Source organism: Oenanthe melanoleuca, chromosome Z (genome assembly GCF_029582105.1).
Source record: "Oenanthe melanoleuca isolate GR-GAL-2019-014 chromosome Z, OMel1.0, whole genome shotgun sequence".
NCBI classification, from domain to species: Eukaryota; Metazoa; Chordata; class Aves; order Passeriformes; family Muscicapidae; genus Oenanthe; species Oenanthe melanoleuca.
In genome coordinates, this window is record NC_079362.1 from 36088378 (window position 1) to 36114105 (window position 25728).

The 25728-nt window shown below is 38.6% G+C and overlaps 1 protein-coding gene across 3 annotated transcripts; it reads right to left on the reverse strand.

Annotated features, from left to right (window-relative positions):
• Positions 1 to 658: 658 nt before the first annotated feature.
• SECISBP2 (SECIS binding protein 2) lies at positions 659 to 25425 on the reverse strand. 3 transcript variants are annotated; one of them, XM_056513236.1, is made up of 18 exons: positions 25329 to 25425; positions 24049 to 24194; positions 22049 to 22241; positions 19934 to 20063; positions 19379 to 19533; positions 18192 to 18279; positions 15023 to 15171; positions 14335 to 14493; positions 11572 to 11673; positions 10127 to 10246; positions 8834 to 8966; positions 6476 to 6645; positions 5584 to 5719; positions 4994 to 5123; positions 3115 to 3335; positions 2249 to 2403; positions 1626 to 1827; positions 659 to 894 (listed from the first exon to the last, which is right to left on the reverse strand). In XM_056513236.1, exons 1-18 carry the CDS (start codon positions 25368 to 25370, stop codon positions 785 to 787), a joined length of 2541 nt encoding a protein of 846 aa, XP_056369211.1. In that variant the 5' UTR covers positions 25371 to 25425; the 3' UTR covers positions 659 to 784. The 3 variants fall into 3 exon arrangements, with proteins under 3 accessions (XP_056369211.1, XP_056369212.1, XP_056369213.1); XM_056513237.1 differs by having other exon boundaries at positions 18192 to 18275; positions 19375 to 19533; positions 25329 to 25409; XM_056513238.1 differs by lacking the exon at positions 25329 to 25425 and adding an exon at positions 24914 to 24979.
• Between the last annotated feature and the right edge of the window lie 303 nt (positions 25426 to 25728).

Below are 25728 nucleotides of genomic sequence, written 5' to 3' on the forward strand. Positions count from 1 at the left end.
CTGAAGGAATGAGGAGTCTCAGCAAGGAGAAGGTACAGATAAGCAGGCTAGCACATTTGCTATCCTGCAATATCCTCTAACTTCAAAGCAGGATGTATTATAAACTACTCTCAGTAGCAACAGAAACATCAAATTTATAAAAAGGCTAAACAGAGCACATTCACTTCAGGAATTTCAGACCCTTGTAGTCTGTGCTATCTCCTTCACACCTGATGTATGATCCCCAAAGAACAACACAGAAGAGCTAACTATGGCCCTCCTTAATTAGTTTAAATCAAGCCACCTGCCCCAAATTAATTTGTTGCTGACTAGAAAAAAAATTACATTGATAGCAGCCTGCCCTTCTGAGAAGGCTTATTTAGAAATAAAACTAAGAACAAATACACAATCAAAGAACAGCTAAAGTTTTTTATACAGGAGTTAAAAATTAAGGGCAACTGCTTTAGCTCCTTCTGGTTCAAAGAATATCTTCCAGAAGAAAATAATTTTCCTATCAGATTCTTTTGGTATATTCTACCCCAATAAATCAATGCTAGTTCATAAAAGCATTAAAGTATGCCCAGCCAGTTCAAGTGGTTTGGGGCTACAAAAATTTGGTGTTGTGATCTGCTATAATAATCACAGAAACACGTAGAACATAGGAACATTAACCAGTGCCTCATGTGCTCCAGTGTATATTTTGCTTAAAGGGATTCAGACCAGTTTGCTTAGCTAACTTCAGGTATTTCTTTATATTATGTTATTTTGCTACCTTCTTCCAAGCCCAATAGACCTGGATCTGGATTTACTGATGGTCTTCCAAATTCAGTATGGCCATGTCAGCAGTTGCACTCTTCTCCAAAGCCAGTGCATATGGGTTATATTCTTCTTCAAGTTTTCTCTTCCAGACTTTAACTAGGGAATATTGGAAAAAAAAACAAACAACAAGAAAAACAACAACCATTACATTACCATATAATACTTGAGTAAAAACTTAAAATGAAAAGTCAACCCTGATTCTTTACTTCCCCTTCAAAATAAGTGCTGAGATAATGCCTGACACTTACATTATGCAACATCAGACGACACACAAAAGAATAACTTATGAGTGATGGGGTGCACTGAGCTCCTTGTGTCCAACACCATACTCAAGCAAGGCTAACCCTGAAGGTGGCTCCAACTTCAAAAAATCCTGTAAGTTTTCAAAACTATGCAATACATTGCATTGTCTGTTGACTTATGAAAAGAGCTGGAAGAAAATGTTTCTAGGAATGAGTGCTTGTGGACAGGAAGGTGCATCTCAAAATAGGCTTCAGTACAAAAGTTAATTCTACCACAGTAATAGAGTATGGACATCTAAAATTAATCTTAAAAGGGTTTTTAAACAAATAGAAATATAACTAAGAGCTCTGTTAAACCTCCTTGAGCAAAGCAATGAGTACTGCCTGTCATTTGTGGATTACAGAGAGGAACTTTCTTTAACATTTTCTCAGCAAAAACTGACCTCAGATTTATAAAAAAAACCCAATAATTTGTCTCCTCCTTACTAATGACTAGAGCAGATGTCATTTGTTTCAGTGAAAATCACAGAACTGATGAGCACTATGAATGAAAACAGAACAAAAACCAAGTCAGTAAATACTTACTGTAATTTGGTACATCCTCATCCGAGTCCTTGGAAGGTGTTTTACAAGTTTCTAACAAGCCATTTTTTTCAGATTCAGGAGTTAAGATGCTGGGTTGGGCTTCTCTTAGTTCTGCTTTAGCTTCTTCCTCTAAAGCTGCTATCATATCTTTGTAGGCCTTCCTAGCCTCTGTTGTAAGCTGTACCATTCTATGAAAATGGTCCTATGGCAATACAAAACACTAGTTTAAATCACACAGTAAGTTTTAATATTTCCTTGAAAATCTAATGAATGTTCCTTATTCAGAATGCACAGGTTCACATATAAAAGTTGAGCAGCTTAGTATGTATGAAAAACACAGCATTTATAAAAACAGTTCTCTTGAAAAAAATATCGAGGGGGATAAAGGTGAAGAGGATGTCAGGAAGAGACAGCAAGAGTAATTTTTTTAAACAGTGCTGACTGCCTGTACTTCTAAAATCAGTTTTTCATGTAAGCTATGTATATGACCTGTGATGAAGAGTATGTCTGCAAAAGCAAAACAAACAAAAACCCCCCTAAAAATCACAGTGTTTTCATCTCCTCTTCCAAATAAAAAGTGAAGCTTTTTGGACAAAAACATGAAGTGACTTATTTCAGCTTACCTGAGCCCCATCATAACTGAAAATTCCCACCACACTCACAGGCACTGCTTTGTTCACACAGCGGCCCAGGGCCTTGCGATTCAGGGCAAAAACAAACGGGATATTCTGCTCACAGGCACAGTCGATAATGTTGTGCAGAGTCTCGTCCAGCCCACCTGGAGAAGACAATACAATCAGACTGACTGGAGCTAAAGAACCATGGTAAAAAATACCCCAGGATTATGGGTGCATTCTGAAACTACACTTACAGGGAAAAAACCCAGAGATCACAATAGTAGCACTGAATATCCATTTTTAAAGGACAACTGGACATTTTTTTCTTAATTCTTAGTTAGCACTAATTTTAGTAGCACTAGTAGCACTGCTACTATTCCATATTTTACTATATATGTAGTACAGTCTAATCTAGTAACAAAAAAGACCCAGCTGCTAAGGAATTATTTAAATGACATTACAACAATTACAATAAATTAATGCAAATAATGACAACTTCTAGGAAACCATCACTAGTGATTTATTGTCACTCCATGTCCTAGAAGAGATTACACAGCGGGACTCCATGTGATGGCAGAGCTGTCATCAGCAGCCTTTGGATTGTCTCAGCTGTACAGTGCAATTTTTTGTGCAGCAGCACAGCGAATCAGTAACTAAAGAGACCATTATGTCAGGTAACTTCTCCCACCCCAGACAGTCTTTACTCAGCCCACAGTTCAGCTGCACAGCAGTAAGCAATCTGAGCAAGGAAGGCAACTTTGTATGACTGGATTTCAAAGGATACTCAGATAAATTATTTCAATAATAAAACTGCTGTCAATATACTGAACCTTCTCTTTTGCGTTTCTTTTATTAAGCAGACTTTTTTTTACCCTTTGATTGAATCTTTTCACAGTTAGGAGAGATGATGACACACTTCAGTTTTTTCAGCTTCAGATGTTTCAGAACTTCTCTGAGACCCATAACAAGCCTGCGTTTTATCTTGGCCTTTACTGGGTCTTTCTGGTACAAGCGATCTTGGAAACGAACCAATTCTTTCAAGAGATCTGTCACGCAACTGTCAACTTCTTTACTAAGTACCTGGCTGCAGTAACTGGAAGAAATAAGCAATCAAATGGTTAGATTCACCAAAATTACAAATATGTACCATTTAAATATGTAATAAATTAAATATACATTTTAAATTCTATTCTATGTCTTTGTGGTTTTTTCTGTTTCTACTCCAAACACACTTGTTATATTAAAAAAACCAAAAATTTACTTAGGATTTCTTTTCAGTGTCTGAGAACTTAAGAAGTTTTGCTTCTTGTGTTACCTGGCTTCCTAATGAAACTATATTAAAAATACCTACACAATAAACCTATTTATCTACATAGATATATATTTTATCACAAGAAATAGGTATGTGCATATATCTTTCTACTGAAGCATTTTTCTGAGGTCATTTATTTTGATGTATATAAATCAAAGTAGAGCAACCAACATATGAAATTCTAACTTATTTCTAAGTTCAAGGCTCTGTGTAATAAACACAGAAAACTGGATCACATTCCTCCTCCCTTCATTGGTGTCTGTCATCCTCTTTCACTTACTCGACTATGGCACAAAACAATGTAATTCACCCTTCTAGTACACTCTTGGGAAGATCAGAGTTAAAAGTTATTTCACTCCACCCCACTTTTACACAAAGAATTTTCCAGTGCAGAAGGGTATCAAAGAGAAAATCTAAAGATATATCAAACCATTGTCAACAGAAAGAGTTGTCAGTGGCAAAGTCACATCAGATACTGTGAATTACATGTGAATAATAAGAAGATACCACATCATCTATCCTGAATCTTAGAGATACAATTATTTCCAAATTTTATTTAGGTTACAGTAATTTTTACTTACTATTTACTGTTGGTTTCACTAAATCTTGAAGACAGATCTACTGGAACACTAAAAATCCCAATCTAAAGGAAACAATTAAACTTTGCTGAATGCTCTACGTCCTCTACAATGGGTTGTCTCTCAGATATTCAACCCAAACTGTGCTCTCAGTAAAATACTGTTGCATAGACACAAATTAAGCAATTTGTATTAAAATTAAAAGTTAAATTAAGAATTAACACCGCTAATGGCTGTATCACTATTAACCATTACTGACATGAACTGCAAAAAGATCACCAGTGGTGAATTTGCTTTATGGGAGGAGAACTAAAAGTTAAAACACTGCTTTCCTCAATAAACTGTTTTAAGCTCTCATGACTGGATCTCTGACCTCTTCACATACAGAAATGGCTATTTCTTTTTTATAAAGAAGTGTGTAGACACATCATCTTGGACATTTAGCTGACAATGTTTGCACACAATAACTTGTAAGTATTACCTTTATTTCTTTGCCCAGCCATAACATGAAAATGTGGTTTCTTTACATTTTTGCCATTTGGTGTGGCAGTAGAAAACCAAACTATAACTAAAAATATTATTTAAGAAATAAAGTAACATACCTTATTTAAACTGTTACCCTATTATTTAAAAATAAAGTACTTTAACAGCAGCTTCTTTTCTTCCCTTAGTCTCTAGCAAATTTGGTTTTTTATTCCTTCAAGGAACATGCATTTTCAAATGAGAATCACAAAACACACCAAGTTTATAATTTCTTTCTGTGTCAGCTTACAGAAAATATTTAGAGCCTTCAGTTTAAATTCCAGTTAGTTTTGCAAGAATGCAACTGAATTATGCGCCAGCAATACAATCAATACTTACTCTCTAAAATTCCTGCTGTGGATTTTAGGAAGAGTGGCAGTTAGCTGCTTTGAAGTCACAGAACCTTCTTTAGATTCCTTGATCCCCATGTGCTCCGGAAACCCTTCACCAACTTGCGTTACCGGAACAGCTATCATGTAAATCAAGATATTTCAATGAAAAGACAGCCCGAAAAGCATTTTGAAGAGATTCATCTGTCAACCACATATGTAAGAGTCACTACTTTAGAATTAGAACTAACTGTGGTAGCAGGGAAACAGGTCTAACTTTTTTTTTTTTTAAATCTCATAGGATTTTTTTCTCATTTCAAACCTTTTTAATTGCCAGAGATAGGCAGGAACCCTCTTTACAACATATCATAAAACCAACAGGCACAGAAGTGTGGAACAGTAGCCAGAATCCCTACTGCTGACTTTCAGCTTTGGCCCACTTTACGATCAGGATAAGCGTGGGGTAAATATCAGAAAACTCTAAGTAAAACTCTAAGGTTACAGCCTTCATTTGGCAGTATTTAGCACTTATTTTCTAAAGTACTAAATGTGCTCATATTTCCAGCTACATACTGTATTACAGGTTCTCTCAAAAGATACCTTGACTATCCTGTAGAAGGGTTGTGTTTTCAGTAACATTTCCTGCTGTCTGAGAAATGTTGTCTTCATCTTTTGGTGCTGCTTTCTGTTCTAACAGGTGCTGCTGTTTTCTTTGCTCTCTTTCTTTCAGAATAATCTAAAATATACATCAAAACCAAATCAATTTGATGTCATCCAGATAACAAAGCATTACTCTTACCACATATTTACACAAAAACCATTTATAAAGAAGTTCAGTACTAGCATCTGAAGTTTAAAACTTTTCTATTTGCACATAAAAAGAAGGAAAGATAATTCCTAAATTTACATAGAAAAGGACTTTTACCTTGATTACCAGTGTATGGGTGGAGAAAATATTTGCTAGGGATAAACTACAAGGGCGGAGTAAATTTTAAAAAATCCTCTGTACAGAATATGTTACAGGAGACAACATGAATGGGCAGAGGGTCAATACAACAGAAACGACCAGCTGGACCTAACACCTGTTTCTCCAGAATCAGCTGGAGTTCTGGCTTGGAAGAACCAGAAACATTAAATACAACCTTGTTTAATCCAGTCTCCCCAGCCCTGTAAATAAGGTCATCTTTGCCAAACCAAGTCATATCTCTTTGCATGTCTCCCTGTACCAATGATGTATGGATACTTTTGAAGTGGGATTTTATCAGCTATCAATTTATTCAAGGGATAAAGTGTATTTTTTGGGAATTTGTATATGCCATTTAGAAAGACTACCCTCTTCTACCCCTCGCCTCTTTGAAAACAAGCAAAGCTAAAAGTGAATTCAGACAAGTGGACACTGAGATGAAGATCTCCATATAAGAGGGCTTAACAGATTCCCAGAGTAATAGATTACCCCTTATTGTTTTAGTGTTTAAGGTAAAAAAAAGAAGACCTTTTTAAGAGGTGTTGGTCTCTTGGCTTTAGGTACTTCTCTCTGTTTCCCTTTCTTTACCAAAGGAGCACTGGAATCCAAGGGATTATGAGGCATCTTTCCTTGGTTTAAACGGTGACTTCTTGTGGCGGAAGTGGGGTCTTTAGATAACAATGGTATGGCACCACCAACTGAGATTTAAAAAGAAATCTGCATCAGACAACTACAATAAATACCTGAACTAGACTCAATTTCGAGTTTAAGATAGGTATACACGTATTAAAATTGTGTTGTATTGCTATCAAGAAGACTTACAGGCAATCCTGTAGCACTGAACAATGTTATTTTTAAAAGATACTCCTCACAAAAGACTGCTGTGTTCTCTACTTTTATTATATCCATGGAATCAACATCTCTGTTCCAAAAGCACAATTTGACCAAAAACTGCAGTCCAAACTACCTTCAACACCATGCCATGCCAGCTAGGTAAACCTTTAGGAATTTCTGTGTTTCATGGTGGTGGCATTTCCTCCTCCCCAGAAGCAGTACTCCAGATTTTTTTTGCTGTAGATAAACTCAAGCACTTATGCCTACCTTTTGTTACACCTTAATGAAGCTGGATGAAATTAATTTGCAAATGGGTCACGAGTAACGCAAAGCTAAAGCTAAGTCTCTTTTGCTTAACCTGCAAAGCTCGCTGAAGATGCCCACTTTACTTGCATTTTTTCAGAGAGTTTAGAGCACAGAAGCTTTAAATGACTGGAAAAATGACTAAACCTGGATCTTCCACACCGTGACCTCATACCAAATAAACTACTCTCTCTCCTTATCAGTAGGAACTGCTGTATCCTTTAGAGCACTTTGTCCAATTTCAGCTACCTGCAACATCAAGCAGTTCACATTAGCAAATCAATGGAGAGGATGACTAAGGAAGTATCAGTGGAACCAGCTTGACACCTCCCTCTGTGACTCAGGCAACCTCTCTCCCCTAAATAAAGGAAAACAAACTGGCAGCTTTTCTTAAGCCATCTAAATTTATTGCTTCCACAGTATTTATATGCAGATCCCCTCACATCACATGCAGTACTCTTACCGTAAACAGTTTACATCAGAAAACTGCTACACTCTGATGTTTCTTTTTTGGCTCTGTGTAACAAAGGCAAACTGAGAACATTGCCAAAAATGTGCAGCATAGGTGGCTACAAAAATTGAAGCTGCATCTGCAGCAATAAAAAAGTATATACCCTGCAGATACATATTCCTTTCATGTGTACATCACCATTTCAAGTTCACAGTTTTCATGTCCCTAGATTTGATGATTTTACCAGTATTACCCATCATGTGAAGTAGTAAGTGGAATAAAAGCAACTGTCTGTGGTCACACTCCTTTCCATTCTTGTTCACTGCCCTCTTCCTGGTAACAGAGGTCAGCACTATGCCACTTCACAAACTAACTCTGTACTTTGGTAAACACCACATGAATGGTGTACTGAACATCACAAAAGTATAAAGCTAAGGTAACCTCTGCCTTATGCTTCCAGGATGTAAAGGTGACACATCAATTTCTCTTCTGCAGCAAGCACAGGAAACTTAGTATTAGAAAACAGGTATTTTTACCCATCCCTTTGTGGCTCACCATCAATTAAGTATTGTGAGATGATATCTTTTGTGATTAGATCTCTTTCTGAAAGAATTTCTAAAATAAATCTTTGCTGAAATTAGAGAAATTTTACCATCACTGAATGCTAACTAATATCATGGTTCCTTTTACAAAACATACTATACCAGAATAATCAAGATTAAATTTCGACCTATAATGAGAAAGGCAATGAGCTATTTTTTTCTGCTTCCTGGTTATACATGTTTGCACAATTAAGATGTATGTCAGAACTCATCCTTTGGCTTGGGCCTGACTCTTGTATAACCTGTCTGCTTGAAAAGGAGCTTTTTCAATCAAGCCTCAGCTCATGATTTCTAGCATTAGAAGAGATTAAGAAAGCCTTTGTTACCATGTAGCCCCTTCCTGCCCATTCAGATTGGAACAGTAACGCAAATACTTAAGGGAGAGCAAAAACCTCCACAAACATTGGTATTTCTGTCAAAGCAACACTTCAATCATGCCTTGTATTTATACAAGACACTCTTTCACAAATCAGTGTCCTTAAGATATTTCTTTCCATAAGTCCTCTATCAAACATTTCAGACTGCCATGCTCTTTAAATTTCTTTTTTGAAGAACCTTCCTTTTCTCTTGTATCTGGTGAACTGTGCTCTTGCTTGCATGAAGATCACCACAGATCAGAAATCAGACTACATTTAATGTCTGAATACTTAAAAACAGCGTAAGGAGAAAGAAAGGAAATTTCACAGAAAACAATACCTGAAAATACCACAGGTTTAGGAGACTGTTTTGACTTCTCTGTTTGCTGCTTCTGCTCCAAGACTGCAAGCATGCCACCCAAATCCAACTGCACTGGAATTTGACTCTTCTTACCACTGTTCCTGGATGTTTCCTAAATAATTTCAGCACCAGTTAGTAACAACCTCCACTTCAGAATGTAAAGGCCATTAATTTTTACATCATTTACATTTCTAACATCTTTATCCACAATACTTCTAATCTTTAATGTCACTCAAATAAACATTATCTTCAAATAAATATGAACTTTTATATCAAAAAGTATCAAAAAAAATCAGAAGCAGATCAGGTAACTTTTAAAAATGCTACCACAAAAAAGCATAAAAGTATGTCTTCAATACAGGAAGGCTTTTATGCTGGGGTCCCACTTTGGTCAGACTGTCATCTGTCTTTGAAAGAGATAAAAGGCTCATCAGAATTTAAAGTTTTCTTAAAAGTATGAAAAGCTACTGTGATTCTTCCAGGGTATGTGATTGCAACACATCATTATCTCCAATGTCTCTCTATAAAGAGGTCATCATCTCATCATTTTTGCACCACCTCCTCACAAGCACTCATCCTTCTCTCTGCTTTGAAGACATAAGCCATGATCCATATTTAATAATGTAGAAAATAAAGACTACAAATGAATGGTGTGGTGAAGACCATGAACAAGCAAACTACTGCAGCAAAACATGAGAAGGAAAAGAATGCCAGATTTGGAACTTTTAGAAGTCTTATCTGGGAGAATCAATTAATTGTAATTCCTGTTACAAGAGGGTTAAGGAACATGACCTCCCCAGTCTTCAACTGGGATCTCACCTCGGATCAGAGGTAGGCCAGAGCCTACTCACTAACACAAAACTACTTCCTGACCTCACTTGTATTCCTCCCTCTTGCCCCAAGATAAGGGGACCTCCTTGCCTCCGTATTCCATCAGAACCACTTTTAGGAGGTTCCCAGTTCCTTATGACAATCAGTTTGGACTAGATTTATGCCATGATCAAGCAGAAAAGGCAAAAGAAAAATTCCTGATATCTGAAACCCACAGATATTAATGAGAAGTTTGAATTTTTCCCTAAACACTCAGTACCAACCCCTGGAGACTGGTAATTACTACCACTTATTGCTTTTAATCAAGAGGACCATGTCACTTATCTCAAAGCATGAACGCAGAATCCCAGAAGAGCATGGACTTACTCTTATATTTAAACAGGCTCAATTCTTTTGTCCATTTTGAGTTGTGAACTTCTCTTTGAACATGAATTAACTTACCTGAGTTTTCTTTCTTTCTAATACCGAAGACGAAGCTTGTTTCCCTGTCAGTCCATCCACCTTGGGAGTTTCATCCAGAGAGGGAGACCAACTATCACAAGGCTCTTCGGAAAGATGGATCTTAGAAATTTAAAGACAGAAGGTGACAGGGAGGAAGAAAAAATATTTTAAAACAGAATACATGGGAAAGGATGAAGATGATATTAAATTCAATAATTTGAATTTAATTTGCCCCTTCTTCAGCACACATGTGAATGACACCAAGCTAAGTTCAGGAAAGAGATGCCATCCGGAATGATGGATGGCATTCTTGACAGGCTTGAGGGGTGTGCCCGTGTGAAAATCATGAAGTTAAACAAGGCTAAGGGCAAGATGCTGCACCTGCATCAAGGCAACCCCCAGTACCAACAGAACCTGGGGGATGAACAGATGGAAAGCAGCCCTGTGAGAAGGACTTGGGGGTGCTGGTGGGTGAGAGGCTGGACATGACCGAGCCATGGGCACTCCCAGCCCAGAAACCAAACGTGTCCTGGGCTGTGTAAAAAAAATGCATGGCCTGTGAATTGAGAGAAGTGATCCTCTCTCTCTACTCTGCTCCTGTGTGCCCCTACCCTGGAGTACTGTATCCAGTTTTGGAATCCCCAAAACTGGGACTACAGCAGGGCCAGAGGAAGAGCACAGAAATGGTCAAGAGGGCTGGAACCTCTCTTATGACAAAAGCTGGAGAGCATTGAGATTGCTCAGCCTGGAAAAGAGAAGGCTCTTGGAAAACCATACATGGCCTTCTAGAAGGGTGACCATTTATTGGCTGCTATAATACTTAATCACATTCATGTTTGTTTGGTTTTTTTCAAGATTTGGAAGAAAAACTAGCAAGGCAACTTAATTTTCAAATATGGGTTACAGGCATATGGATGGCCTAATGATCATGTTTTTATAGTTTATGTAAGCTTTGAGGAGTAGTATCTCACTTACATCTACAAAGCTAAGGGGTTGCTTTCATCTGAGTTGCATGTGTGTACAGCACCTTTTTTTGTAAAAAATCTTTTTAAAGTAATTGCTGTGCCTTTTGCTAGCCACTCCTCCTTGTCAAAGCTATTTGCTGCCTCACACAAAGCAAACAGTGGTTGTGTTTAGTTTTGCCTTGGGTTTTTTTCAAACCACAAAATTCACAGGGAAATAAAGCTAAGGACCAAAATTTCTGTAGCAAAACTAATTCCAAAGAAACTGAAACGTGCAATTTTACCTTTATTATTTACATTACTTGCTTTGACAGAACAATCACATTTTCAATCCTTGTGACTTATGCTTAAGATTCATTCACATATTGAATGCATTTCCAAAATAATTCTTGAGATTTATTTCACTCATGTAAAAAAAAAAAAAAAAAAAAACTTGTATTCTTAACTGACATTTGGCTCACATAACATTGAAAGATTACTTACTTCAGACTGCTTTCTGACTGCAGAAGTAAAGGATGGTTTCTGAGGTCCTACCCTGTTTCTCCTATCAGAAGCAGCTGCCAGATGAGGAAACTCCTCAACATCCTAAACAAGTAAACCAGATTTCATAAGAACAATCAAGTTCATATTCCCAAAACTCTTTTTCCTACACTTCAACAATTTTCTCCCTACTTATCAAATATTCATAATTCATAATTTCTTTCACTGTAAAAAATTTCACAAGCCAAGGGTAGTGCCACCAGCTCTGACAAGTATAACAATGGTTAAATCTTCTATGCAGCAGCTAATTTGGGGCTGAAACAGCTTGTAACAGAAATGCTTCCAAAAGCAGCTTGTTATGGTTGTCAGCTGATAGAAATCATTATAGGTAAACTGCTCCTAAAGGAGTGTTTCTCAAATCATTTAAAAGCCATGCAAACAATTTCCCTCTTCTTCCACTACAGTCTCCAGCTGTGCTATTCTATCCTAAACATGTGAGTGGTGAAGAACAAAACAGGCAGTGTGTACCAGAGTACAGAAATAAACATAGAAATTACTCAAATGATAATGGCTTACACAGAAGAGTAAGTTTTATCAGCAGAGGATCCATTGTGTAGAATCTGGATTAATCAAGTGCAGACAGGGTGAAGTTTGCCCTATACTCGTCACCATATACCCACTGTCTGCACCATAATGATCCCAACCCACCAGCTAAGTTTTTGCTTGTCCTCCCACCTTCTGAGAGGCCTTTTCTAGCTGTGATACAGTACCACTGAACACACCGAGATTTTTCCAGCCTCAAAACTAGAAAGCTCTAGCACAAGAGCATGACCCACTTCAACCAAATGAATCATTTTAAAGAAGCTTGTAAGGCCACATAGCAATTGCAAAGAAGTGAAAATTTCATAAACACACTCTTTTCAGTTTAGAAGATTTAAGTAAGTCTGTCCAATTGCTTCTGAAATGCAAATAGATTTCTGACATATGCGACATTCTGTAGCAAACTGAATAATTAAAATGTAGCACTCAGTGTGAGGTTACACCTCCCTGTATTTGTTCTTACCGTCTGTAAGAACATCAAACACTAGGAAAAAGGTCAAGTAATTTCCTTTTTATCTTCTTGCCACTGCTATATTCCCATTTAGCCATCTCTTTTACATACTGAGAAGTGCTAACTTTGTTCAGTTTTGCCTGCCACAGAAATTGCTTCATACCTTTGACTATTTTTGGAACCTTTTTTCTATCTTTTTAGTTCAAATACGTGTATTTTTTAAAGAATGGGGGAAACATACGAAAACAAAATCCACACTATTTTTAGATTAGATATGCCCTGAAATTCTGTATTGTCATAATACATTTTCCTTTTTATTTTCCTAGTAATCCCCAGCACTGTTTACATGTCTGACCAGTTCTACAAGCACCGACCTGATTATCAACAGCAGCTTCAATATTTAACTCAAGGAAGATACTGAGGTCAGGACCTACCAACGCGTATGAAAAGACAGGATTGTTTTCTCCACATGTATCCATTTTCACTTATTAGCAGTGTCAGTGTCTATAAATGACTGACCTGTATAAAACTAGCAAGCAATCCAATATATCACTCTGTTGAGCTGGCGCCCACAACAGAACCTTCTTAAACCTCCTGGGTGCCCAGAAGCTCTATGTGTGTCACCTCCTCATGGTTCAAGATCATCATACAAGCACCCCACCCATTTTTCAAACTAATGAGGACACAAGCATTCCCAGCACACCAGAAGGGTCAGAAAGCTTTCCTCCACTGCCGCAAGGGATGCTGCATCCACATCACAGATTTCTGTACAACGTGTATGTCTTTTACATGGTTCTGTGCAATTTTTTTCAAATTCTGACTTCAATAGTCCCATTATTATTCTGCTGATTTCCACGACTTCTGCCATTCTCTTTCAGTTTGGACAATGTCCATTCATAGCATACAGCCTTTATGGTAGCATATACCAAAAATAGGGATATTGTCCTGAAGAAAAGAATTAGCAGATCTTTGATTTTACCCATATTTTGCTAACAAAGAGGTGTGTTAACACTCATTTTTTGTGCCACTCCTGGACAAGGAATCACACAATGTAACCATGTAGACAGCTCTGCTTCATGTTCCACATTAAAAAGTACAGAACAGAAGCCAGCCAGAAAGGTTTCTTCATGCTGTCATTTCAGAGATTGAGTATTATGTACACTAGATCAAATGTGTACACATACACATGCTGTACATGTCAGGTCCTCAATGAAGCACTGTTCAACCACATGCCACACAACACCTCTCCTCTAATGTGGGAAAGGCTCATGCCTTTGCAATACTGATACACAGAAGTATCCAAATACTAATATTCATACTATAGTTACATGAATTTGGAAGGAAACTGAAATTAAAAATCAGAAATGATTTTTAATTTTGTTACACAAAAATTGCTTCCAGCTGTGAGACAACTAGAACTCTAATACTGTACTACAATCTTTAAAACCATGGCACACTGCAGCATCCAGTATATTTCCCAGACCTCAAGCAACAGTTGCTATAGAATATTTCTAATTTAGGAAATTGTGCTCACCAAATGTGGTAATTTAAAAACTACAACAGTTTCCTACCAGTAATCTTTGACAAACATCTCAATTGAAAACAAACTGTATCAAGGATTTAAATCTATATTTGTACAAAGTTGTGTTAACATTTAGTCTTCTAGTACACTGATAACACTTAAAGGAAAAGCAATAAAAACTTCTTCTGTTTACCTCAATCTTTGGTGGTTCCTGTATTATGTTAGATTCACTTTGAGGTCTTTCTACATCAGTGGGTGACTTTAGTTTTTTCTTCTTTTTCTTCTTTTTTTTCTTCTTTTCTGACTCTTCTTCAGGCTCAGTTTCACTCGGAATATTTTTCGTTTCTGACTGCTGCAAAAGACCATGAAGTATGACCTTTGAAAGCTAATCTTTTTCAGTATCACCTACCAAAATATACGCAAGTGACTAGCCTTGCACTACTAAAGGGTATCTTAATCAATCCAGGCTGGGACATTAAGTGGACAAGGAAAATTCAGTATCTCTTAGAAATTCACAACTACAGCAAGAATTCTTCAGTTGCAACATACTACATTGTTATCAGAATGTATTTGGATTACTGGGATTTAATCAGGAAATATTATGCGAAATAAGGCAAGAGTTCTATGTTTCATGTCTCATTCTGAGGGTCAGAAATTTCAAAAAAAATCAGTCTCAAAGCTGAGAGTTCTTATTCCTGGACTAGCACTGTCTTTTTGCTATCCTGTGATTCTTTTCAATGGCAAGAAAAATTCTAGTAAGAACAAGCCGACTTCATATTATCTCTTGGAATGGTTACTTCACTACAGAGCCCAGGGAAAAATTGGCAATAGACACAAACACAGTGACAGGTATTAGTTGAGAGCAGAGAATTCTCAAGTACCTTTGGTTCACTCTCCTGCTTCCCTTTGCCTCTGGAAAGACCTTCAGATGCTGGTGATGAAACAATTTTCTTTGGGGGCTGTGAAAGTACCACAGCCCAAGACACATGTGGCTGAGCAGAGCCATCTGCAGGTGCTTCAGGAAATGACACTGGGAAAAAAGTAAACACAAAGATGTTTAGAAATAGTCTAAACAGATGTCTCAGAAATAGCCCTCAAATACTTAAAAGAAAAAGGAGTGTCAATTAATTAGTCAAGGCCTAGTAAATAAAGCAGAGCCATATTCTTTCTGAGAAAGGACTGGAATAAAACACACATTTTATTTCTCCAGCAAGCTTTCCTGAATTTTAACTATTCCATATACTGCCCAACACTATATACCTAAACACAATTAAATCATATTTGGAAATCTCTGCTGTATAATACTAACTCCATACTCCCATGCTCAACTTCAAAATACTGAAAATTCTGCTATACTTATATTCAAAATTCCTTTAGTATTTCTCCTAGTAGTCATGCAGCTTTAATGCACAAGGCTGCATCAGTACTTCTTCCTTTCTGAAAGAGTCATGGGAATATGCAGAAGTTGAAATACTTCCCCATGTGCCTCGTTGTACAAGAACACCACTCACTACCACTGAGGAGTATCCGTGTTTTGAAAGACATTTTGAAAGACATAATTAATTTTGCAAATATTCCTAGCTGCTGTGAAGAGACAGACGTGGCCAGCCCCAGTCAGCTCCAACACAGACTCATTGCCACACCCAGCTGGGGCCATCAGCTAACGGTGCTTATGTTTAAAATGTGTGAAAAACACGTGCAGGAGCTGGAAGCTGGAATGGTAAGAAAAACTGTGAATGCAGCAGCCCAGCAGATACCAAGGTCAGTGCAGAAGGAGTGGAAGGAGATACTCAGGCACTGGAACTGATGTTCCTCCATGGTGAGGCAGTTGTGCCCCTGCAGCCCTGCAGAGAAAGATATGGCAGAGTAGTTCCTGTTTTTCTGTGCCAGTCAGAGCAGGGAGGAGATATTAGGAAGAAGCGAAGGTTGGCGGAAAGTGGCTTTGGTTTTGTTTTTGCTTCTCATCATCTGACCATATTTTAACTGTCAATGAACTGTTCTGCCTAGCAAGCAAGCAATCTCCCTGTCCTTATTTTGGTTCACAAGCCTTTTTAACTTATTTTCTTCTCCCATCCAGAGAACAGCTGTGTGGGATTCTGACTGCCTGCCACAGTCAACCCTGAAACTGCTACTATTTTTCTCAGGGACAGGAATTGACAATAGCATTTAACCAAAACATCCCATTATCAGATGACTCTAGCAGCTCCAGAATAACTTTATCTTTAGAATGCCTTCAAGGCATTTCAGTAGATTAACCTCTCCTTTCTGAATCTTTACTGGATCCTAACTGAAGTTACTGGGAAGACAAGGACCAAACTGTTCAGACTGGTGCATATCTGCATATGCATAGAAATCCACGGAGAGGCACTTAGACAATTCAATCTTAATGTATCTGATGCCTCCAAGACAGAGTCCTGATAAACAGAACTCCTTTCACATGGAAACTAGCAAAGGGATAGCTTGGGCAATTAAAAAAAAAAGCTCTTCATCTTCACAGCCAGACAAGAGGTAAACAAAATAAAAGCCTAAAGCCCCTTTTACCCCTACAAATTCCCAAATGAAATGAACAAACATGAACAATGAACAAAAAAGGGAAATGTTTTGGCATAATGGTTCTCTTAGCAGAAATAACATAGAACACCGAAAAAATTTTAGGTACATATTAAACTCTGGGGTGCCATCTATTTAAAACAAATTGTATATAGGACTAATCAAATATCTGTCTCTCATTTTTTCTTGGAAAAAATCTGTATGACTCAACAGAGTTCCAACAACCAATACGTGCTCCCTTTCTCACCTGAAACATGAGAAGCAACTACAGAAATATTTTCCCTTGAGCATCAATGATACAACAAAATGGGACTCAATATTGCAGCCAGTTTTCTTTACTTTCCCCTGTGCTCAGTATTTGGGCCAGTCCTGTATAAGCCATCAATGACCAGGATCAAGTCAACAAGTTCACAGATGAAACTAAACTGGGCAGGAGTGTTACCTGTTGGAAGGTAGGAAGGCTCTGCAGAGGGATCTGGAGAGGCTGGATTGATGGGCAGAGACTAATCGCATGAGGTTCAGCAAGCTGAACTGATAAGTTCTGTCCTTCAGATTCTCCTAACAACCTCATGTGGTGCTACAGACTTAGGGCAGAGCAGCAAGAAAGCTGCCCAAAGGAAAAGAACACAGGGATGCTGGTGAACAGCAGCTGTATGTGAGCCACAGTGCACCCAGGTGGCCAAGAAGGCCAAAGGTATCCTGGCCTGTATCGGTAACAGTGTGGCCAGCACGAGCAGAGCAGGGATTGTCTCCAAGTACTCAATACTGGTAAGGCCACACCTTGAATGCGTCCAGCTCTGGGCCTGTCAGTTCAAGAAGGACTTTGAGATGCTGGAGCGTGTCCAGAGAAGGGAAAAAGAGCTGGTGAAGAGTCAGGAGCACAGGTCCTGTGAGGAGAGGGGATGTTTTCTCTAGCTGGGAGCTGGAGAAAAGGATGCTCAGGGGTGACCTTACCACTACAGCTCCCTGAAAGGAGCATGTACCTCCAGCCAGGTGGGGGTTGGCCTCTTCTGCAAGGTAACAGGAGACAGGACAAGGGAAAATGGCCCCAAGGCAGTTTTAGATTGGACATTAGGAAATTTTTTTTTCACAAAAAGCATTATCAACACTGGATGGGCAGCCCAGTGTAGTAGTTGATTCACTGTTCCTGGAGATATTTAAAACATATGGACACTTGGCACTTAAGGACATGGTTTACTGGTGGACCTGGCAGTGTTAGGGTTATGATCTCCTACAAACTAAATAATTCTTCAAATTCTTCTAAAATCCCAGCTGATGAAATATATGAGCAAGAACGAGCAACAAGTGGTCACTTCATTTGAAAGAAAGTGATACAGAGTTAGTGACACAGGGCTTTTTTCTTTTATAGTGAGCTTGCTCTGAAATTCTTTTTTCACTTTATACATCAACATCTCCTCAGAACATTTTAGTTTTCCAAATTAAACTGCTGAGATACAAGTAGTATCTTGCAGGCAAAATATGTCTGTTTGGAGAACTTACCCCTACCATCAAGTGAAGAGGGAATTAAATTGGCTCCTGCTTCATCTGAAGCTCTTGGTGAAGCTTTCCTTTTTGCAGAAGTATCTTCCTGCAAAACAGATGGTCAGGTATCATAAAATGATTCAAATCATTAGCCTGAGAACAGCTAAACACAAGAAACCACCATAAATGAAAAAATCCTCAACTCATCTACAGATAAGGGCATAGGGACTTTTATAGACTTTTTCTTGTTTGTCTTAGTGAAACCATCATTTCAGCCCTATGGTACTACAAAATTTGAGCAGGTATGTCCTCACTGGTGTACAGACTAGATTATGCCTTCTTGTATTTTACAAAAGCATCAAAACAATCATCTAATAACAGAAAATATTTTGATGTTTTATGTATGCTAAAAACAAATTCTATCATCCAACTCAAACAAATAATTGAAAATTACAATTAAGCGTTAGCAGAAAGATCTTTTTTCATTACATTTTCCACTCAGAAGGATCAGAAATATTATTGTGTTTGGATCCTTCAGAATTATTAATCATTAATCATTACTGAAAACTTTGATTCAATATATATGATATACTGCTGAATACTTCAGTGTTTTATTTACTAACAAACAGGGAGCCAAGGAAATAACGTTCAACAATATTTTTGTCTCCTTCTGGAATTCAGTTTCTTATTTTAACCTTTAGCTGAAAGCAATTAAGTACAACAATACAGACTTTATTTTTTTTTTAAATGCATTGAAACTTGGATAAGTGACTGCTTACTTATTATTTCCAAGTGAAAGAGAAAAACAGTAAAGCTGCTCAGTACAAGAACATATGTGTTCTCTACAGGCAACCAAGACCACACCAGTACATATTTACATCCAGGTGACACCTGGCTTTCCCCTATCTATAGTCAGAACAGACAAGATAAGAACAGTAAGAAAGAGTAGGAGACAGAAAGCACTGGCACCACCACCTAGAAGAAGAGCCCTAAAAGCACTGAACCTCTTTGCTCACATGGCACATAAATTTGTCTTAAACTTCCATACTGAATGCAAAATACTTGTATTAATAACGCTTGTACTCTGGACAAGTTTTATTTTTACGAGTTCTGCAACATGGGTTACCATGGGCTATCCTTGGTGTTCAGCAGAAGAGACATGTGAGGTTGACTAAGGACTTAGTGTTACTTTGCACCAAACTTACTGGTGTACTTTTATGATGTACATTCAGTATCTCACTGTTTCCCAAACTCTGTGACTTATGGAAATCCAGAACGCTAGCTTCAAATGTGGGCACAGGGCGAGACTCTGGTTTTGGAGCTTCAGTTGACTTCTTCTTGGTAGTTTTATTGAACCTGTCTAAATAAAGCATGTAAAGTCTAAATAATAAAACTTGCTTGCGATCATTTATATTTCAATTTCCACCAGTTAACTACAGCAATTGTCACGAGGACTGTTGCTATGCACAGCTCATATTAAATAAAAAACCTAGCAATTATAATCAACATGCAAACACAACACTGACTGAACAAGCAACTATAAATTCAGATGCTCATTTTAGAAATTCTTTATATCAGTTTACATTAATTTGTTCAATCAGGAAAAGACAGGTTACCATTCCTTCCCAACAGAATCACATAGTAAGGGTATCTTTTTCCTTAACTATTCTAGATTTAGAAACACAGTCACAAACTGCACCATACTGCACAGACACCTATTCCACATCTGTTTCATGTATCTATAACCAACATGTTTGTACCTGGCTTCATGGAATCTCTGCTGTATGCTGAAGTCTGGAATGAAGTCCTGTTCGCAATTCTGACAGAAGCTTCACCTCCATCATGCCTTTTCTTGTCCTGTTTTTTCTCACCTTCTTTTGATCTCCTTTGCTGCAAGTATTTGTGACATATTTAGCAAGTTTTACTGAAACTTTGTAAAGTTAGCCAAGTCTGCCATGAGTTACAGTTAACTACCTCTGTGTCTGGAGTTTGTCCATTAAGTTATTACAAAACAAATAGTTAGTAGATCATAACCACAAGTAACCAATAAAAATAGGAACAGCCATTTAGAGATATGCTATTCAATTTCATCTACCTTGCTCCCGGTGCCATTTTTAGCATATATTAGAGCCCAAGTAAGATGGATATATAGATATGCTTCTAGACAACAGCATTTTTGCAATCTAATTAATCAGAGCTTTTCCAATAGTTTAAAATTGTTCTGTATTAAATCATCCAGTCTGATTTTCTAAAACAAAGAACATGGCTAAAATCCTAAAAGCATGCCATCTTTTGACTAAATTACATATCATGGGCAAACTGTAAGACTGACGTCACAACATCCAAAAGACTTGAAGTAAAGTAGTGAGAGAAGACACACCTACACAATCCCTGTAAAGGACACACACTCACCCATACTGCACAGTCATGAAAATCTTATGGCCCTTCCATGAAACGTAGTTTGGTAGAGCTGGGCTGAGGAATCAGCAATCAAGGAACAAGCACCAGGTTTGCATCTATGCAAACTATACTGTACCAGCCTAGACAAATGGCTTAACTCTGATTACTGGACTACATTCAAAGTATATTTGGCAGCAAAATTGTTTTCTTAGGTGGGAGGACAAGGTATTTCTTGATCTCCAAAGGCAAATTGTCAAAGTGTTAGGACACATGATTGAATTAATGCAAAGCTACAAAGATCAACCACTTCTCTTAAGTTCACAAAAAAATATATCACAGGGAAAAATTACAAAAACACTATAAAACAGTACAAGGCTCCTTCAAAGATCAAAGAAACTTAACTAAATTTTCCTTATTACATCACTAGTGCTAATGCAGAGCTCATCCTTTCCCCAGACAGCTTCAGTACATAATCCTCCTCTCAGCAAGAAAACAGATCATTTTAGGTGTCTAGACCTTGTACCTTTGTACCTTACGTTTAGCAATGCATGCTCAGGACCTACTCTTACAACTGCTCTACAGGCTTGACCACAGTGAAATTACCAGGTCTCTGCCTAGTGAGTAAGGTGCACCAGAAGGATGTGACTGCAGAACAGATCAGATGAAACTGCTGGAAACAAAAAAGCAGCCGTACAAATCTAAGAAACACAATATCTAACCACAGAATGAAATGAGTTTATAATGCATTAGGGTTTTTTCTCTTTTATATTTTGAGAGGTTTGTCTATTTTTTGTTTGAAAATATTCTGCCAGTTTCAAGAAATTTATCCCCAAACAGACACACACAAAAATGACTGAAGATGTCTACTGAACATCAGTTTTACTTCTGACTGAAAAAGACTACATTGCTAACATGAACCTTTCTTCTCTCTCCCCAGCATCACAAGTTCCTCCTTTCTTGTGGACTGTCTTCAGCCTGTAGCAAGTCTTGGAAATCCTTCAGCAACAGAAGTGGTCTTATCACTTATCAGCTAAACAAATGATTACAGACACCAGGTCTGTCTTAAGTTGGGCTAATGAAAGCTGCCACTGGGCTTAAAAAAAACCACCCTTCTCCCCTCCCCACCAAGCCCAAAGAGTGAAAAAAGGCATAGCTCACAAATGAATGGTCTTCCCCACCCACCCCTCCCAGCACTTTTGCTTCTTTCTGAGAAAAAAAAAAAAATCCCCTTATGTTCCAAAAATGCTGCTTGAAAATTTGTATTAATCTGACATTCCATGAACTCTGAATTCCATGAACTTTTCTGTATTCTGAAGCTGGGCACACTCCACTACTATCCTTTTTAAATGCCATTCATGATCACTACAAGAAGAAAGAGTGATGATTCACTTTAAAAGTATGAAACAAACATTTATAAAGATTGATTTAAAGTAAGAATTTAATATTAATTTTAAAAAAAACACAAATTTGCTCACCTTTGAAAGACTCTTACTTTCTTGTCTGACTGGATAAGTTTGCTCAGCAGATTCACTGACTATTCCTGAACCATTAGAGTTTGTTGAGTTGTTAGACTGACACTGTGAGCCCGCTACTGGATACACATTAGCAACACCAGCAGGTGAGTAAGAGCAGTTGGAGTATTCTCGGAAGGCAGGATCTCCCAGAACACTATGTGATGGATATTGAGAAAGAAATTAAAGTCATCCTGCAGCAAGTCTTCAGAACCTATCTATTGCCTAGACAAACATACTCCTTCTCTAAAGAATTTGTTTAACAAGAAAGCTCTATTTCAAAAGAAAACTATTCCATGTTATTTCAGTTATTTATTCACTGACAGACTTCTTATAAAAACAATTAATTTTGTTTTGGGAAAACATGTAGTTAAGCAAATATCTTAAAACACACATATTATCCATTTCCAAGATTTAAAGCTAGGCTGTTTTGCAGATATAGTTCTCATGCCTTTTTAAGGTTACTAAGACTTCATGCTTATTTTCAATAAGCTTTTTCTTGTGAAACAAACCAAAAGCACAGTGTAAGGACATGACATGCATCACATACTTGACTGTGAAAAAACAATCATTAAAACCCATCTTGAAATGACAATAACAAAGTGGGAGTACAACATTTTATGGAGCATAAAGCATGTATGAAATACAATGTAGAATTATAAAACAATAATTAACTGACCTGCAAGTAACCATCACAATTTATGAAAACACAACATGTCTGGGACAAGCCTCTTTCCTTCAAATCTATGCTAAAAAATTCCCTATCAATTTCCTTCTACACTTTGTACAGAAAATATAGATCCCAGATTTGATCAGGGAGAAATCTCTCAGCTTCAGGAAGCTGCACTCAGTTTTTATAGCTGTCAGCCATGAATCTGCCAACATCAGAATTTTGTGATAATGACAAAAGAGAAACTTCCCCATCAGTACTAGAGACTTCAGATAACACACTTCATACATACTAATAGAATGTAGTCAAAACAATGTTCCTGATCAGTTTACACACAAAGGAGAAATCTACCAAATGAGACTCAAATATAACTATGTCTCAGTCCCAACAAGGCAAAACACTCATTAGAAGACTACTGTTGTCTGTGCTGGGTTTTTTCTAGTAGTAATTGATTTAATGCTAGTGCTGTGGGCTTTCTCTGACGCACAGAACAGGCCATACTCACCTCAGTGTTACATTTCTAGTTCAAATGAAAGAAGGTTGAAAATACTAAGATTTTCTGTAGGATAAAATGATGGCCTAAATGATTGTGCCCACTAAAGCTTTGAATTTTTAAAGAAACACCAATAACAATCCAGCGCTTAGGGTCCTGAGAAGCAGTGAGAGAACTACGTAACATCATTAGACTCTTACAAGACTCAACCATTTCCTACCCTGCTATGTAGACTTTTGTCTAGTTTCTCTGAGTTAAAAAATACTTCTGTAAGTCTACCACAAATACCATTCCTGGGCTCCAACAGAAAAACCCCAAAACTTTCAGAAACCTGTAGCATTTTGAGTAAAACTTGCTTTTCTGGAGATGCACAGGTTGTGGAGAGGAGATCCAGGAGAGGCCTCATATACTAAATATTTTACAGGATGAGAAACTCTCTTGAAGGTTTATCTTTTTCCTTGGGTACAACTACATCTACCTCAGCCTGGTTGCAACACAACCATTCTTTCATCCAAGGACTGGATTCAGCTCCTTCCAAAATACATAAAAACCAGACCAATTGTTACAGACCACCAAATTCTTAATGCCCTGTAACACTATGGGCCCTTGTAGCAAAAGACAAGGTACCTGGTACACACTCAGAGAACATAAATGTAAAAAACTAAATCACAAAGATAATGCAGAAGCTTTCCTAAAGTTGCACTAGTAATGTATTGGAACCTTGAATTTATAAGAGTACTCAATGTCCAAAACCAGAAAATTAAAATCCCCCAAGAAATAAGATTCAGAAAATATACATACTTATCCAAAGATGGTTCCTGAACAAATGGGTAGCATGTAGTTAAGTACCTAGGAAAGACACATGCTTCTGAGGGTTCTGACCATGCCACAGTTACCGCCGCATGCTTTGGAACAAATGGTTTGACCTCTGCTGACAACTTGATGCCCTGAGAAACAAAACGTTTTTTGGCTACATGCATTTGGAGATTAATGTTATTAAGTGAAAAACACTCAGTCCCGTGAGCTTAACTGTCACTGGAAAGTGTTAGTTTACTCTCTTCTAACAAAACATGCAAAACAACTCACCAAAAGAAAATGGAGAAAAAAAAGTGAAAACAAAACCAAGAAATTCAAAGAAACATCTGACTGCTCTGTAAAGTCACTTAATACCCTCATTTATCATGAAACGCTCACAAAGGTGTTATGCAAAGGACAGAAGCCTCCTTAAAACAAGAGGCAGTAAATGCAAATATACGAAATGTTACTTCATATTTGAACAGTACAAACTAAAACTCAAAAGTATGCTAGCACTACTCTTTATCAAACTCTGAAAGCATGTAACAATAATGACTTTGCACACATCTGTATTTTAAGGCAGTCTGTCTGAAATGAACACTTTATTTTATGGCCTTCTTGTGTCTAGCACAATACAAATTTATTGAGACGAGTTTTCCATTTGTTCTGAATCACCATCGACTTAAACTGGGTATGTATATATGGAAGGACATATGGAATGAGACTCTAACTACTCGTTACTGCCATGTCACCAAAACACGGAGGAAGTAAGTGACCACAGCGTGATCACCGAGAATCCCGAACCTGACTGGGTGGTAGGTCTACGTGTAACACTACTACTATTGGTTAGAACCTGGGCACCCAGCCTTACAACGCCTGGGATGTCCGCCTGTCCTTGCAGAGTACCCTCCACTCGGAATGAGAAAAGGTTTCCACACCTGAGCTCACTGGAAGTTAATGGCTCGAGTTCCCCATCCCAAGAGGTGAGAAGCGACTCGATGTGCTCCAGCCTGAGCGATCCCTCCCCCCCGGTTTTGACCTTCCAGAAGGACTCTCTCCCCAGTCCAGAACCAAAGGCTGATCCAAGGCGCGGTGGGAGTCACCCTGCCCGGGAAAGTGTACGGACAGCCGGCGCGCTCGGCCTGAGCTGGCGAGCGGCCCCGGGGCGGGGAGCGGCACCGAGGCACGGCCCGAGGCAGCGCCGCAGGCGGCTCCTGGAGAGAGACGCCGCGCCGGCAGGAGCCGGGGAGGGGGCAGGGGACTGCAGGTACTGCTGCCGCCCTTACCTCGCCGCCGCGGCCCGAGCGCGGCCGCCTCTCGGCCGACATGGCGCGGGGGGCGCGGCCCCGCTGCCGCCGCCCGGCCCGGCGCAGGGCGCGCCGCGATGACGCCGCAGCCCCGCCCCGCCCGGCCGGCCCTGTGCGCTCCGGCGGCGCCAGGGGCGCGGCCCTGGCCGGTGGTGTCCCGTGGAAGGGACGACGCGGGATCAACGCAGGCATACACCCGTGACAACCACCCAGGATCCGCTGGTCACGGTCTGGCGAGAAGCATGACTGAAGCGAGCTCAGCAAGATTCTTAGTGAAGGTGCTTGCCTGGTACAGACTCGCACTTGAGGCGGACAGCTCTGGCAGCTGTTAGTGGAAATACAGCTATTTTTTCTTCCACCCTGCTTTTGTTGGCCTTCC

What these genes read in the sequence shown, in the direction of transcription:
- SECISBP2 (XM_056513236.1), bottom strand. Translation starts at nt 25,370, where the DNA reads ATGTCGGCCGAGAGGCGGCCGCGCTCGGGCCGCGGCGGCGAG. An exon ending in TAGAAAGAAAGAAAACTCAG is followed by an intron (nt 8,967 to 10,126) that starts GTAAGTTAATTC and finishes GAAATTATTTAG; the next exon opens with GAAACATCCAGGAACAGTGG. An exon ending in CCTTCTACAGGATAGTCAAG is followed by an intron (nt 5,124 to 5,583) that starts GTATCTTTTGAG and finishes TTTACATGATAG; the next exon opens with CTGTTCCGGTAACGCAAGTT.